Source organism: Thamnophis sirtalis, unplaced genomic scaffold, assembly GCF_051295495.1.
Source record: "Thamnophis sirtalis isolate CommonGarterSnake01/CBP01778 unplaced genomic scaffold, rThaSir2_p1.2 scaffold_7, whole genome shotgun sequence".
Classification (NCBI taxonomy): domain Eukaryota; kingdom Metazoa; phylum Chordata; class Lepidosauria; order Squamata; family Natricidae; genus Thamnophis; species Thamnophis sirtalis.
In genome coordinates, this window is record NW_028261387.1 from 54,540,959 (window position 1) to 54,556,476 (window position 15,518).

Sequence of the window (15,518 nt, forward strand, 5' to 3'; positions counted from 1 at the left end):
TTTCCCACTCGTGTATCACACACTACCCTATCTGGATCTAGGCTGGGGAAGTTCTTGCTCTGTCCTAAGCTGCAAATATTCTTCTAGGGGTTCTTCTGAGATTTCCCTACTGCTACTGCAATGGCGGCATTTCCTTGCAGTCAGACTGGGCTCCTAGCCTGGATGTTGCTGCTGCTACTGCTGTCCTCATCTGAAGTTCAAAGTAAGTAAAGTGGTCTCTTGGGAGCTTGCCTTTGGTTTCTGAAAGAAGAGGTGCTGACCTGGCCTCCAAGTAACAATTGCTTTCTGAGAGAGAACCGAGACTTCCTCAAATCATGGTCCTGCTTTTTAAAAAACATTCTTTATACATTGCTTCATTTTGTGGTTACCAGGGCTCTTTTGGAAGTCAAGGCTAACATTGCTTGGAACATCATTCATTCTCTCACTACTCAATTCCTTCCAGTGTGGGTAGTTTTAAAGTTTTGTAATCTTGTGCTAATGGGCTGTTTTATGCTGGTCTTAATCTTATATCTGAATATAATTGAGGACTCAGTTCTCATCATTTTGAAGATGAGCCCAAGTTGACTACTCCGGTCAGTGATAGGTTTCAAAAATTTTTGGAACCTCTTCTGTAGGTGTGGCCTGCTTTCCGGGTCCACCTCTTCTAACCAGTTCGGTAGATTTGACAAACCGGTTCTACCGAATAGGTACAAACTGGTAGGAAGCCACCTCTGACTCCGGTGCAGAATTACACACCAGACGTGACTTCTAAATACAATATGAAGTCTTTGGAGAGTGGACAAATGGGACCACGTTAACACAGGCATTGGTTTAAATATTTATTGTTTTTAAGTAGAGAACTTCCTTCTCATAGGCCTGCCTATTTCTGTGGCACTATATCTCATTGCCTCTTTCTGTTTCTGCTTGTTCCACAGTTCTATTAGTTTTATGGGTATTCTTGATAAGCCACCCTTAATCACACTGAATCAGATCTAGCTGGGATGATATTCAATTTTGACACTCTGGCCTGCCCAAGCTTGCCAAATATCTGTATCAACACTCCTGGCACTTTAGAAGTCTCCTTGTACAAGGGCAAGTCACAAGCATGACATTATAGAAAGGGAGATGGAAAAGTAATAGATTACTTTCAAACAATTTTAAGTATTTAAGTACCCAATTCTTTTGCAATCTTTTGTATGTGCTACAGTTTTAACAAATAGGATTTTTTACTCAATCTACTGAAAGCACTGTCATTGCAGAAAAACATAGAAAAGGATCATAGAGCAAATTAGAATTCTTACTCAGCGCAGCAATGATGAGGCCATATCACATTATGGATCCATCATACAAAAGCCCAATTCCTTCGAGAAATCCACTATGCTTGGAAAATTGATGGGAAAATAAGAAGAGCCAATGGCCAGGTGGATAGATCGGAATGCAAGAGCAATCAATATTCCATTCAGAGACTTAAAAGGCCAAATTGAAAATAGATCATTCAGAAGAGTATATAACCATCTGGATTATTGGAATTGACACCCCTTTTATGGCACCTAATCAATCAATTATACATCAATATAATACCACACTTTAACTGAGACTTTTTTCTTTAAAAAAAATCATAGTTAATACTCATTTTGGAAGTGAGGGAGCCAGTTTATGTCTAAACATATTTCATAATGCAGCAGAGTAGCCAAGATCCTGTAAGATATTCTTTTGGTTTCTACCTATAAAAAAAATAGACTGCAAACACCAACTGCGAGTCAAGAGTCTAAAGTGCTGTTTGAGAACATGAACCTGAACTCTGGAAACAAGAACCAGACATTATTTGTTTGTATTTATTTAAAAGATTTTAAGTCACTGTAGGGATATTTGCCCACAGCATAGGCTCCATATTCAGAGGAGGCAACCTCGACAAATTTGTATAGCTTTAAAGTATATGGAATCATTTCAAATATACTTTTAATTCAATGTTTTAAGGACCCTTATAAAGAATAGGTGAAGCATAAAGTCAACTTAGCTTGGAGTTCCCCATTGTTGAACCTCTTACTGGTGGAAAGGATCTAACTGAGCTTAACTTGATCCACAGGATTGTTGCTGTGCTGTGCAGAAAAATAGGAGGAGAAAGTGCAGTATTGCCACCTTGGGCACTTTTTGAAATCTAGTAAACAAAATGCATATATGAGGACTGAAGAACAATGCATCCCACTGTTTTAATTGTGGTGCAAGTTCTGCCTCTTTGGAAAATTCATGAAAGAAAAGGAGTAGAGTTTACACTGCAGCTTTTATCAGTCTGACCCTTGCATTGGCCAGGGCTTAAAGTTATTGCTGCTCAAGAAGTATCCAGGAGACAAAGACAAGAAACTGGGTAGAAGCAGTTTTCAAAATAATTGGCTCCAAATCCTTTAAAAATGTGTGCTACACAATATAAGGCCCAGAGATGCATGTGCAAACTATGGATTCACTCCAGATGCTCACCCAAAATTACCACCAAATTTTATTTTTAAGACTAAAAAGGGAAAAATATTAAACTGGTAGTCAAATATTCTGTCAGCTATATTCATTCACTTAATTTTTATTTAAATTGGGAAATAGAATAAAATAGAATAGTTGGAAGGGACCTTGGAGGTCTTCTAGTCCAACCCCCTGTTCAGGCAAGAAACCCTATATCATTTCAGACAAATGGTTGTCCAATCTCTTCTTAAAAACTTCCAGTGTTGGAGCATTCACAACTTCTGGTGGCAAGTTGTCCCACTGTTAATTGTTCCAATTGTCAGGAAATTTCTTTTTCGTTCTAGGTTGCTTCTCTCCTTGATTAGTTTCCATCCATTGCTTTCGTCCTCTCCTCAGGTGGTTTGGAGAATAGCTTCCCTCCCTCTTCTTTGTGGCAACCCCTGTGATATTGGAACATTGCTATCATGTCACTCCTAGTCCTTCTTTTCTTTAGACTAGCCAAACACAATTCCAGCAATTGTTCTTTATATGTTTTAGCCTCCAGTTTCCTAATCATCTTTGTTGTTCTTCTTTGCACTCTTTCTAGAGCCTCAACACATTTTTACACCGAAGTGACCAAAACTGGATGCAATATTTCAAGTGTGGCCTTCCCAAGGCATTAAAGAATTGCTACACCTGATTTTTATTCTGGTCTGAGCTATTTTGGCCATGGCCTTCTGCCTGACAAAATTGATGTGATTCAAGTTAGAAAGGCTAATAACCAGAGAGATCAATTGAGTTTCAAATTGTACAGGCAGCCATTGCAACTGACACAAAACTGGACTTTAGTTTCCAAACATTCTGCTTAAAAGAGCCAAGGTGGCGCAGTGGTTAGGGTGCAGTACTGCAGGCCACTTCAGCTGACTGTTATCTGCAGTTCAGCGGTTCTAATCTCACAGGCTCAAGGTTGACTCAGCCTTCCATCCTTCCAAGGTGGGTGAAATGGGGACCCAGACTGTGGGGGTGATATGCTGACTCTGTAAACCGCTTAGAGAGGACTGAAAGCCCTATGAAGCGGTATATAAGTCTAACTGCTATTGCTATCGCTATTGCTAAAATACCATGAGATCAGGTCAGCTAAATTTTTAATAGCAGGTATCCTAGATAATCTGAAGCAGCCCTGCTCTATACCAGTTTTCATATTCCAGTTTTGTGGAAATTCATGTATAGAACAACTATGGCAGGTTACTGCATTGATAGTAATATCTAGTAATCAGTCATTACAAGTAGTCTTCACTTAATGACAGTAATTGAGATTGACAATTCTATTGCTAAGCAACTTGGTTGCAAAGCACAACATCATATGAGTATGTCAACTTACAACTGCAGTTGCAGCAGTTCAAGAAGCAGAATAAGAAGAATATTGACTTTCTGAAACTTTGGTGTTGATGTTGCAGAAATAAAATCTAGTGGAGTTGGGAAAGTATTAAATTAAGACAAACACATAAAATAATAATTTGAAAAATAAACTAATGAGAATATTATGGACAGCCCATAAATCAAACAAATGGATAATCAATAAATCAACTCTTACATGAGGCATATATGACCAGGCTTATTTGAAGTATTGAACTTCAAATAGATTATGTGATGAAGTAGATCTCTAAAAAAGGCTCTAATGCTGGGGAAAGTGGAAGAAAAAAAGAAGAGGTTGACCAGCAGCAACGTGAGTCAACTGTGGCAGTGATGATGAATACCTCATTAGAAAACCTGAAAGAACAAGTTAGAGACAGATTGTAAGGAAATCTATGACTAAGATTTTATGAACAGTTGGGCTTCAGTACTATATTAGATCTTTATCTCTGTTCTTTACTTCAGATCTTCCTAATTTTTGCTTATCTACAGGTGAGTGCCAAACTCCAGTTCTGCCTCCCAATTCTTCACCAAGAGGTGGGGGAGACCTGGCACAAAGCTATCCAATTGGAACTGTTCTGCGATTACAGTGCGATCCAGGTTATACCCCTAAATCTGGAACAATTCGTTCTATGACATGTCTTGATACTAATAAGTGGTCAGAACTTCCTACACTTTGTGAAAGTGAGTACATTTTGTCAACTAAAGTGGCTGATATAGAATAATGAATGAAATACGTTCAATTCTTCAAAGTTGTAGGATTTAAAGTTGTACAGTTAATCTCCAGCCTATAATTTACTTTGAATAAAACAGTAACTGAAAATTCTGACAGATCATGAGAATTTAAGAAGCATTCAGATGGGGTTTCCTGAATTGCTGTTTCTTGGTTTCTTCTGCTAGCAGAATCAGTTTAAAATACTGGTGCATATCAATTATTATAATGCTGCCTCAAAGCTAGATACTTTGGTTTGTTAATTCAGATTTTTTCCATTCAGTAGAAAGCCCAGGATCCTAGGATGGATGTAATGCTAACACTATGGATAGTAGGAGAACTACACCAAAGTTTGCTCTCTGTATTATTGTTTATAATGAATCAGAATTCTTGCTTATTTATCATGTATTAAAATTATTCATTCAAGAGCTCAAAATGGCATATACGTGCTAAAGAAAACCTTCAATAATGTCAAAAATGCTTTTTTAAGTCATTAAAATGCTATCAGATTCAACTAGACCAGAGGTGGGTTCCTACCATTTCGGACCAGTTCAGTTGAGTAGGTAGTAAATCAGCCTATGGCACTACCATCTTGTTTTTTGCTTCTCCGCATGCGCAGAAGTATTTTTATAGTACTACGCATGTGCGTGCATGCCCACACTGCATCTCTAAGCAAACCAGCAGTAGCAGCAGCCAGAACCCCCCCATGAACTAGACTTACTAGTTGCATCAATAAAACTTTTAATGACTTCACTTGATCACACTATTATACAGTTATCTACTAGTAATTTAAGGTTGAAATGTAAGAAATATGTACAATCTGATAAAAGTCCCATCTAGCCTATGTGAAGTGCATAAACTGCATAAACCATGTGAAACAGTCCACCTGTGTTTCCCAATTATCAATCTTAAACATCCTGCTAATTCTGAACTCCTGTCCTGTTTATCCCATTCATATCAGAAGCATTGAGGCACTTCTGGGTTGAAAGGATTAGCCAATAACATCACTGTTGTGCAGGGAATGCCCGATTGCGGGTCCCTTTCATGTTCCTGAAGTAGTACCGTATCTTACTCCTGTGTACATGATGCTTTCAAATTGCTAGGTGGGCAAGAGCAGGAGCAGGATTTTCATGGTGAATTCACTTAATTTCTACAATAATATTTTTTTTCAAATAATTGTCTTAAGAATTATATATACAAAGGATAAAAATAATTATAAGCTACAAAGTGTACAAAAGTACAAAAACAAAAAAGAGATGGTAAAAAATAGAAAGGAAGAAAGGAAAAAATGGAAAGAGAAAGAAAAAGAAGCAACATCTCCCTTCATCCTGCAGGTAAAAAGAATTTTAATAGCTTATCACCTCCAAATAAGACATCATCTCTTTTCTTCCCATAGCTCATCTCTGAGGTAAGAAAAACAAAAACCAATTAAAATGCTACATCAGTCAATCTTTGTCAGCAGAAATCCAGTATAGGCAATCAAATAGAACTATTTTCTTCTTTTAACCCTGATCAAACAAGTCATTTTTATAAATCTTCCTTGATTTTTAAAGATATTCTTTGACCCCTTCAGAAAAAGCCCCAGAGTTACTTCGCTACTTATCTGTTTCAATGTGAAAATCCTTCATAAATTTAACAGATTTCTCTTGTAACCATAAATAAGATTTATCCTTTGATTTATTTTTTCTTTTAAAAAGTCCTTCCAAATCTTAGTAGAGCTCTTTTGGATATCCAGAAGAAAAAAATATATCGAAGTCAATCTTGATTTTATGTCTGTTTATTTTCTTTTGGAAATAAGTCACTCATCAGATCCATTTGTATTACATTTAAGATCCCCTTCAAATTAATTCATAAACATTCATTGTCACTCATTCTTGTTTTACAACTCCATTGGAATATCAATTTATCAAAAATTGGATCCCTTCTGTCCAAAAGCTTAGATGTAAGTTATTCAAAAGTTTGCTCTAAGGATTTCAGCTCCATTTTCTTCATGCTCTTGCTCTAGGGTCCAGCCTTCAAGGTCTTCTAATTTAAACAAAAAATACTTCCTTCACTTTCACATTTGAAAGTCTATACTCACCAGGGCTCACCAGTCTATACTCTTCCAGGGCTGAAAGACATGAGAACAAGGTCCCCTCCCCCACAGAAAAGGCATTTTTGGAGGATTAAAGGTAAAGGGAGGGAAGGGGGAGCTAGATAGCTTGCAGGCAGAGTTTGGAAAGAAAAACCACCAGTTACTAAACACATAAACTGGTAACATTATGGGGATATCACAGATGAGAAATGGGGTCTGGGGTCACATGCTTCAGGAAAGAAATGAACAGGTAAAATCATTTAAACACACAATAAATGCAAGGAAGAAACTTTTCTTGTAAATGAACTTAAAACATTTCCTGGGTTGTTACTTTAAGGTACAGGGAAGAAAGGAAAAAAGAATACTTCTCTTTACTCTGTTCCTGTTGGCCAAACAAACATAAACTAAAGACTCCCCTCCCCCTTCACTCAGTTTTCTGGGCCCGACAAACTGAGCGAAGGCAATTTCTGCCAGTTTACTCTTTTCTTTCATTGAACAATTTAAAATTCTTGTCTTTTTGGATTGGAGACTTCTTAGTTACAATTACCTTGAGGGTGCACAAAGACTTAGACACACATATACACAAGGACAAGGAGAAAATAAGAGTGGGGGAAAAGAACTCTCAGGTTTACACATCCTAGTCATTCCCAGCACAAATCTGTTAAATTGGGGAAGGCACAAATCTTAACAAACCACGTGGTTGCATAGAAGACAGAGAAAGAGACAAATAGACTCAGTAGAACCACCCAGCTTTTTCCCCAATCCATGCAGTTGCTTCATAACTACTTTAGGCTGTTTTCACATGTAAGTGCAGGAACAGCCATTGAAGTGGACAGATATGCGCAGACAGCTGGGAATAGAAGAGCCGAGGTGGCGCAGTGGTTAGGGTGCAGTACTGCAGGCCACTTCAGCTGACTGTTATCTGCAGTTCTGCGGTTCTAAGCTCACCGGCTCATCCTTCCGAGGTGGGTGAAATGAGGACCCAGACTATGGGGGCGATATGCTGACTCTGTAAACCACTTAGAGAGGACTGAAAGCCCTATGAAGCGGTATATAAGTCTAACTGCTATTGCTATTACTAATAGCTTACAAAGCAGCTCTGCAGGGCAAAACAACTGATACAATGCAATATAAAGAGAGAAGCTTCAATAATACCATTTTCTATGCTTCTGTGTTTATTTTGTTTTAAGAATCACAAGGATAACAGATGATAATATCAGTTCTGATCTTTTAGGAAGACGCTGTACCATCCCATCTATAGATTTTGGTAACATAGAATCCACAGATGGCCTCCTGCTTGGAGATAAAGTAACCGTTTCTTGCAATGAAGGGTAAGTTACAGATCATTTGTTGAAGCAACTTGTGAAAATATATTTGGGGACAACTGATAAACATGTATTGTATCATTAAATATTAATAGTAAAAATCTCAGTTGTGAACTATATATTATAATTATTTGTTTTTATTCGTTAAGATACAAGTCTTTCAAAAGTAACTTAAAATAAAACAGGTTGACTGATGAAATTATTTAAGGCAATATTAATATATACTGTAATTCTGTATCATTCTGATCAGAGCTGGGTTGCTGCAGGCTCGCACCAGTTCGGGCATACTGGAGCTAAGATTCTGCGCTGTTTGGTGAATGGCAAATGGCTGGCTCTGCCTACCCCACATGCCCCTCCCAGTCTTGGTGCGCCAGAGCACAAAATTGGTTTTTATTCATTTGCACAAAAGGAGGTTGGATGGCATTGGGATGCAGACATGCTAATGCACAATCCCCAAAGGCCCGGATTGGGGGTTATGCAGCTCTCTAAGCCTAAACAGCTAGTTTCACAACTTTTTTTGAGCTTAGCCTAATGTGCAAATAGAGGCATGAAGCCGGACCAGCTGCATATCTGCCTGGGTGTGGTTACGAAACCAGCCAGGACTAGTTATCTATCCCTAACAGTGTGCTCTCTAGTGGCAAGGAGTGGCTGAGAGGGGCGGGTGAGTGATATCTGGTTGGTACCACCCACCAAGTCATATGACCACCTAGCCATGCCCACCCAGCCTGCCATTAGAGCAAAGAACCGGTTGTTAAAATTTTGAAGCCCACCACTGATTATGATGTAATGGTTGAAATTGCTGAAGTGAGAGACCTTGCTTCTTTTGCTGAAAATAGCTATTTGGTAAAGGAATGGAGAGACAATAATTACTGTAAAGCCAAGAAAAGCCATTGATCTAATTGTATTGGATAGCCAAAAAATTTAGCCCATCTTATCATTGTTTATTTCACTTGTTCTTTTTCAATTTAAATACTCAATAAATAGCTATACATTTTTAAAAATTAATTTTTCATCTGTGCTTAGTAATATCTGGTCAAGTTCCGTTGGTTCTTTATAAAAAAAATCCATACATTCTTGCATCTTATTCATATCTTGATTGTATTTGCACATGTGGCCACCATGCTAAATCAATCCCTTAATTGATAGATTTGAGTTTCCCTTTGTCACTCAAAATATCCTTACACCTTACAATTTTTCCTGCAATAATCACATTCAGGTATGTCAGTCCCTCCATTGTGGACAGCCAGACTGATATTTTCATATAGTGTCTTTCTTTGACTTTTCCCCATACTAACAATAATGTATTTCTAATAAAATGTCTTTGAAAGTATCCATGTATTTTATTTTTGCCATACTAGAGAAAAGCATGCCACCCCCATTGGAGATCATGCCCCTCCAACTTTAATCATCTTTTATGTCTCAGATTTACCCATTCTTTGATCCAGACAAGTGCAGAGGCCTGGTAGTATAGCTCCCAATCTGGCAACCCAAAGCCCACTTTGTGTTTAATATCTTGTAGCAGTTTCAATCTTATTCTTGCTTTTTTTCATTTACCAAATACATTTTAATATCATTTTATTTAGTTCTTCAAATAATTTTTTTCTAATTTTATCAGAATTGTTTGAAATAAGAATAAAAGTCTTGGCAAAAGAGCAAAATGAACATTTCTTGAATACAGCACCTATCAAGTTCTCATGATATGCTCCTTCAGATTCTTACTAGGCAACTACGGACCAGAGTATTATAATGATTGGTGTCCTACATTTCAATACATAATAATGTGATTAGGTTTGATTGGAATCATCATGTTGTGATTTCAGGCTAGTGCGGCTTATTTTGAGACATTGAAACTGAACACTCCATGGTTAAATAATCTGTACAGTTTTAATAATTCATTTACTAAAAAAATTTTTTTCAGGTATATACTGATAGGTTCTCCCACCTTACGATGTGTTTTGAGATTTGGCAAAGTTGACTGGGATAGAAGTCTTCCATATTGCAAAAGTAAGATGATAATTTATTTAAGCTTATTAAGCTTCTTTTGGTGCTTTTATGTTTAACTTCTTAATAGCAAAAGTTTAGCCTGCCTAGTCTTTAGTGGAATAGTTCTGCTTACTTATAAATATGGGAAATGCTTAAATCAATTATGTCAACATAATTTATCTACTGTAATTTTTCCTCCATTGTCTGAGTGGTATATGGTATACATATCTAACGTTCCAAAACCAGGTGAAAATTCTACAATAAAAAGAAAAGCAGTAACATAAAACACAGCAACAGCCAATACTGCAAGGAATGTGAATCACAATAATTTACCAAACACTTCACTACAAGAAAAAAAACAACACTACAATATTCCAATTCCCTAAAACTGCAGGAATAGCCAGGTGTTCATAGTTGGGGCCATTCTCATCTTTAGTTGGGGAGAATGCTGCTCCACATGAGTGGCATCAGATCTCGTTGTTTAGGCAATTATTGGAGTAGCATTTCTGAAGGTACCCAGGTCATAAGTTAGATGGGACTTTAATAATGACAATTCATTGCATGGTAGGTCTCAAAGTAGTCTGTTATATTGACAAAATGAGATACACCCATAACTATTTACATTTTTACTAACTATAACTTCTTGGTGATTTTCAAGGACATATACCATGTATTACAATAGCTCAACCAAGAGATTTTTTAAAGTATGCATGAGTGACTATGAGAATAATCTCCTTTTCCAAGAGATGTTGAAACTGACACATAATATGACACTGTGGAAAGCTCTACTAGTCACAGGTGCAGGAGGTTGAGGAGACGTGCTTCCCAGATTATGAAGTATCTTTGACTAAAAATGATTTTTTCCTATGTAATCAAAGGCTTCTGAATGCAGTTATTTCATCTTGCTTAAACGTTTTCCACGTCTTCTGGCATCCAGGCATAGGATAGCAACATCACCTGTAGAGCCTCTACTGAACACATAAAATTAAGTTCAATATGCATGCTGATAATATCTGATCATATGCTGATAAATAATTCATCCTCTCCTCACATGGCTTCATGTGATCGCTAAATAACACCATCTAGGGCCCCTAAGCTTGAACTTTTTCTCTGACACCACTACTGGAACTAGTTCAAAAAATATGAGGCAGAATATCCATGCTGTGGTTAGCTGTATCCTTCCTCTCAAATCACAATGTTGCTGGACTGAAGGTTAAACAATGAATGTTTCCTGAAATGTGAATAGAACCCTTGTGCAACTAGAAATTTGTCTTTATCAGAGTCTCTAATCAAGTGGATTCTGCTCACAGTAAAGTAAATGCAGGTATATCTTTTTAACGGTAAAGTTGATTGCCCTAACTGCTCAAATTGGGTTAGATGAAATTACATCAGCAGTTGTATCCAGAATCCAGCCTTCTCGAGTTGGAGAAGTAGTCCTTGTTTTATGACCAGTCACTTAGTGGCTGTTCAAACCTATACAGACCCTACAAAAGCTACCTAGGAACCTGTTTCAATGTCACAGCCGCTGCAGCACCCTCACAGTCATTCATCTTTGTAATCAACCGCAGGAATTCTGCAGTGCCTCCTCTCTCCCCTCCCCCAATCCCTCCCTGCTGGGTCCCACAGGTCTTGGTCCTATTCCTACATGCCCATCAGCCATTAGGCACTTACCTTTTGAAGATTTCTGGACCTCATAGTGATGAAATAGGACAGGCCACATGTTCCTGGGTTGCTCCCAGTGGCCATCATTTTCAGTGCTTGCTTCAGCACAAAATGGATGCTTTGTTGAAGAATTTGAAAGATGCTATCTTTTCCTAATTTGGTTTAAATATGGGAGGAAATATTTTAACAATTATTGCAATGACTCTAGGAACCATTGGAAATAATCAGGTGAACCTTGGCCAAGTAAGATTAGGATGGATTAGCATAATCTAGAGTGACAAACCTTCAGTCAATAGCTCTTCTACAACTTCTTACCTGCCACCCACTATGGTTGATGTGATCACTTTTCTCATATGAAGTATGGACTTTTGTTGTATTCCACATTACTTCCAGAGGGAGAATGTATTCCTTTTAGTTTAGATTTATATATGGAAGAAATCATAATAAGAAAGACCACTTTGATAATAAGAAGATTATGAAGATGTCCAAACCAGGAGCTGAACAACAGATATTGATTTGATATGAATATTATTCATGGCACCAGAAAAGTGACTTTGGTATTTTGGTTGATATTAAAAAGTATTCCAAATATCTGTATTTATCTGATGAGTTCAGAGAATTAATTCAAGCTAAACATTTATACTATGTAGTAATTTAAATCCAGATGCTTTGCAATTCTAGACTAGTTGAATCAGTGTTGATTTTCTTTCCAGGTATTTTTTGTACTAGCCCTCCTTTAATTGCCAATGGAGATTATGAGGGTGGATCTTCAGGTGAATACCATGTGTTCTCAGCAGTAACATATTGGTGTAAAGCTGGCTACTCCCTTATTGGACAATCAACTATTGCATGTAAAGTTGCAGAAAATGGTAGAGATGGAATATGGGATTCATCTCCACCCGAATGCAAAAGTAATGGAATTTATGTTATTTGCCTTACTTTTAGTCTGTAAATTTGCTTCTTTTGCTGTTTTCCATTTATTAAGTATGTTATTTCTGGAATCCGATAATCTTGTTTTCTAAATACTTGGCTGCTATGGATTACCAAATGGGAATTATCCAGTTGAAACTAATTCCACCAGGGAAGTATTGAAAGAAACACAAACATAGTTTGAATAATTTATTCTATTAATTGTATTCAGATTTGGTAATAACCCCATTGAGTTGGATTGGCCTTGTTGTGTTAATTGTTTGGAGGTAAATAAAAGTAATTTAGCTTTTGTTTCCTTCTAATGTAACAAGATAAAACATTGGGTAATATCTTTTAGTCAAACGACATTATTACACATGCAAAAGTCAATATCAGGAACAACATACTTCCAAATTTAAGTGAAACCATGTAGAGCTTCAGCTGCCATTCTCAGAATATCAGCAGTAGGGCTGGTCTATTCTGCAGCAGAATACTACCCTTATTGCTTAACAGCTGTCATGTTAGTAAGCTAGATATTAGACTCAATAACACCACAAGTCTTATAAGTGAATGCATTATGACCACCCACATTTGCTAGCTTTGTTCTTAGCCACATATCTTAGCCACATAGCACCACCACAACTCAGCTATATTTTTGTTGGGTACAATTAATAATATTATTGGAAATAATATTATTAAAGAATGTGGCATACATTGCTTTCAAAAGATTTTTCAAAAGTGATGGAGAAAAGTTGTATTTATTTTGACTTGCTTTTGTAAATAAAGTATATTCTCCTAAAGTTTTTATCTTGATGCCAAATATTTGTTTTATTAGTTCTCAATTGAGGGACTCTAGAATCTTTCTTAAACGCTGTAGATTATTTAGTCACTAGAATTATATTCTACCTCTGTTTCAGGACCCTACATATTATATGCTTATTTTTTTCTATAACAACAGTGCTGTAAACAGATTGTTCTGAAAGTAGGTTTCTGGCTCAAAGTTATGCAGTTAGCTTCTGTGACTTAGGGTGAACTCCTTGACCCTAATATAAAACACTATATCTCACTGGCTGGCCATATTACACTTTTATAATACAAGTTATACATTTGGTTCAGTTATTTGAAGCTGCAGGTAAATTATCCTTGTATCCATTTAATCTTGCTTTGTGCAAATAAAGTAGAGCCATTGTTAGATGATTATATGTTTTGCTCAAAGCTAAGCAAATAATAGTTTCCAAGCTTAAAATTCCTATGACTGGCAACCAACCATAATTACATCTCATGATTATGTCACTACATACATGTCACAGTTATGTACTTGTTTCTCATTCTGTGACATAAATATTATTTTTATTTTTATTTATTAAAATTCTATGCTGTCCATCTCTCCCACAAGGAGACTCTATACTACGTAAGTCACAATATTTGTGTGACAATAACTTAATCCCTATTTTCTCACTTGCCCTCCTACTGATCATCTGGACACCTGGTTATTTGGTGCGAACACTTCCAAATTAAATGGTGTCTTCTTTTCCAGAGGTCAAGTGTCTTCGACCAAACATCCCAAATGGGAGAATGCCATATGGGTCTCGTGAAACATATACATATCAGCATAGCATATTCATTGAATGCAGTCCTGGCTTCACTTTGGTAGGGTCTTCAACTATTTACTGTGATGCTAATAGTGAATGGAATCCTTCTGTTCCACAGTGTGTTAAGAGTAAGTATTTGTTTTTTCTTAATTTTTTATTGAATATCAGTGTTGAATACTAAAGTTATGAACTTTAAAGTTGGGCAATCGCAGTCTGAAGGAAATTACATTACAATTACATTACATTCTAGACTGGCTAGAACATCTAAGTATATCCAAAACACTGTAATTCTTATTTAAGAAAGCAAGATTTTGGTTCTGGGGATTTGTGAACAATATTGAAAATGTTTAGAGAGTATCTGCTAAAATGTTAGGAATCAAAGAGAATCCTTGAAGGAATTTCTGATGAACATGCGTTTAATAACATACCTTTCTAACTGTACCTGTGCAATATTTAGAATGATCCTGTTTATGTTAAATTTATTTTTCACAATGTTCAACTCAAATATCGAATAATATTTTTAATGTCTGTAGGTATGCCTAAGGTGACCCAACATTATTTGGAGTAAGTGATCTCAGATAACTACGTAGGAGTTTATAATCAGCAGTTTTTATAGATATTTACAAATCCTGAATGTCACCAGGGGTACAATTGAGTTTATAGACTCGAGAACCCAATACTTGTCTATTGGTACATAGCACTCCACTTCTCAAAGCCCAAACTCTAAGATTGTTTCTTAAGTACAATTCACCCTGTTCCAGCTGCCTGTTTACCATGGCCTATTCACGCCAATGGCCTGTTTGGTGTGGCCCATTTGCTACCGCCGATCCCTGCTGTCTGGAACTGGCCGAAAATGTGATATGTAGAGGCCAAAAACAGCTGAAGGGTGGGGGCTGGCAGGTGGGTGGGCCTTCAGCAACATTTGGTGTATAAGACCCACCACAATTTTCACCCACTTTTATGGTGGGGGGAGTGTGTCTTATATTCCAAAAATCATGGTAAATTTGAGATACACCTGAGATACTGGCTCGGTTAACTTGGGCATATGACATTACTGATCTTATGTGAAATAAAAGACATTTCACTTGTTTGTTTCTTTAGAATTTCAATTTATACGGTTGCCCCAATTCAAAAACACCCACTGTTTACTTAGAAGAGTGCACTGTGTTATCCTTCCAAGTGATCAAATATTTTCTTCCTTTTTTTTAGATTAAAAAAATGCCCTGAAGATGGCTGGATAAGACTGGAAAAAAAACCTGGATCTAATTTTGCATTTCCTGCAACTTATCGGACACAGAAAAAAAAATTGATTGATGATGATTTCTACAAAACGATCTTTCTTGCAACAAAACGTTATTCCAACAAAATATATGCTTTCTCATTCTCAAATATATACTTAGATATGTCATTGGGGGCAATAAGGTTGTACAAATGATCAC

General features: G+C 36.9%; 1 protein-coding gene across 1 annotated transcript; it reads left to right on the forward strand.

Annotated features, from left to right (window-relative positions):
- LOC106540487 (zona pellucida sperm-binding protein 3 receptor) lies at positions 1 to 15,468 on the forward strand. The gene is made up of 7 exons (XM_014055599.2): positions 1 to 202; positions 4,315 to 4,506; positions 7,843 to 7,939; positions 9,852 to 9,937; positions 12,292 to 12,489; positions 14,025 to 14,207; positions 15,289 to 15,468. The coding sequence occupies exons 1-7, from the start codon at positions 121 to 123 to the stop codon at positions 15,291 to 15,293; spliced, it is 843 nt and encodes a 280-aa protein (XP_013911074.2). The 5' UTR covers positions 1 to 120; the 3' UTR covers positions 15,294 to 15,468.
- Positions 15,469 to 15,518: the final 50 nt, after the last annotated feature.

Excerpts from the sequence above, each read along its gene's own strand:
- LOC106540487 (XM_014055599.2), top strand. The coding sequence starts at position 121 with ATGGCGGCATTTCCTTGCAGTCAGACTGGGCTCCTAGCCTGGATGTTG. Across the intron at positions 9,938-12,291 it reads AAGTCTTCCATATTGCAAAA|GTATTTTTTGTACTAGCCCT; the intron begins GTAAGATGATAA and ends TTTTCTTTCCAG. Across the intron at positions 12,490-14,024 it reads ATCTCCACCCGAATGCAAAA|AGGTCAAGTGTCTTCGACCA; the intron begins GTAATGGAATTT and ends CTTCTTTTCCAG.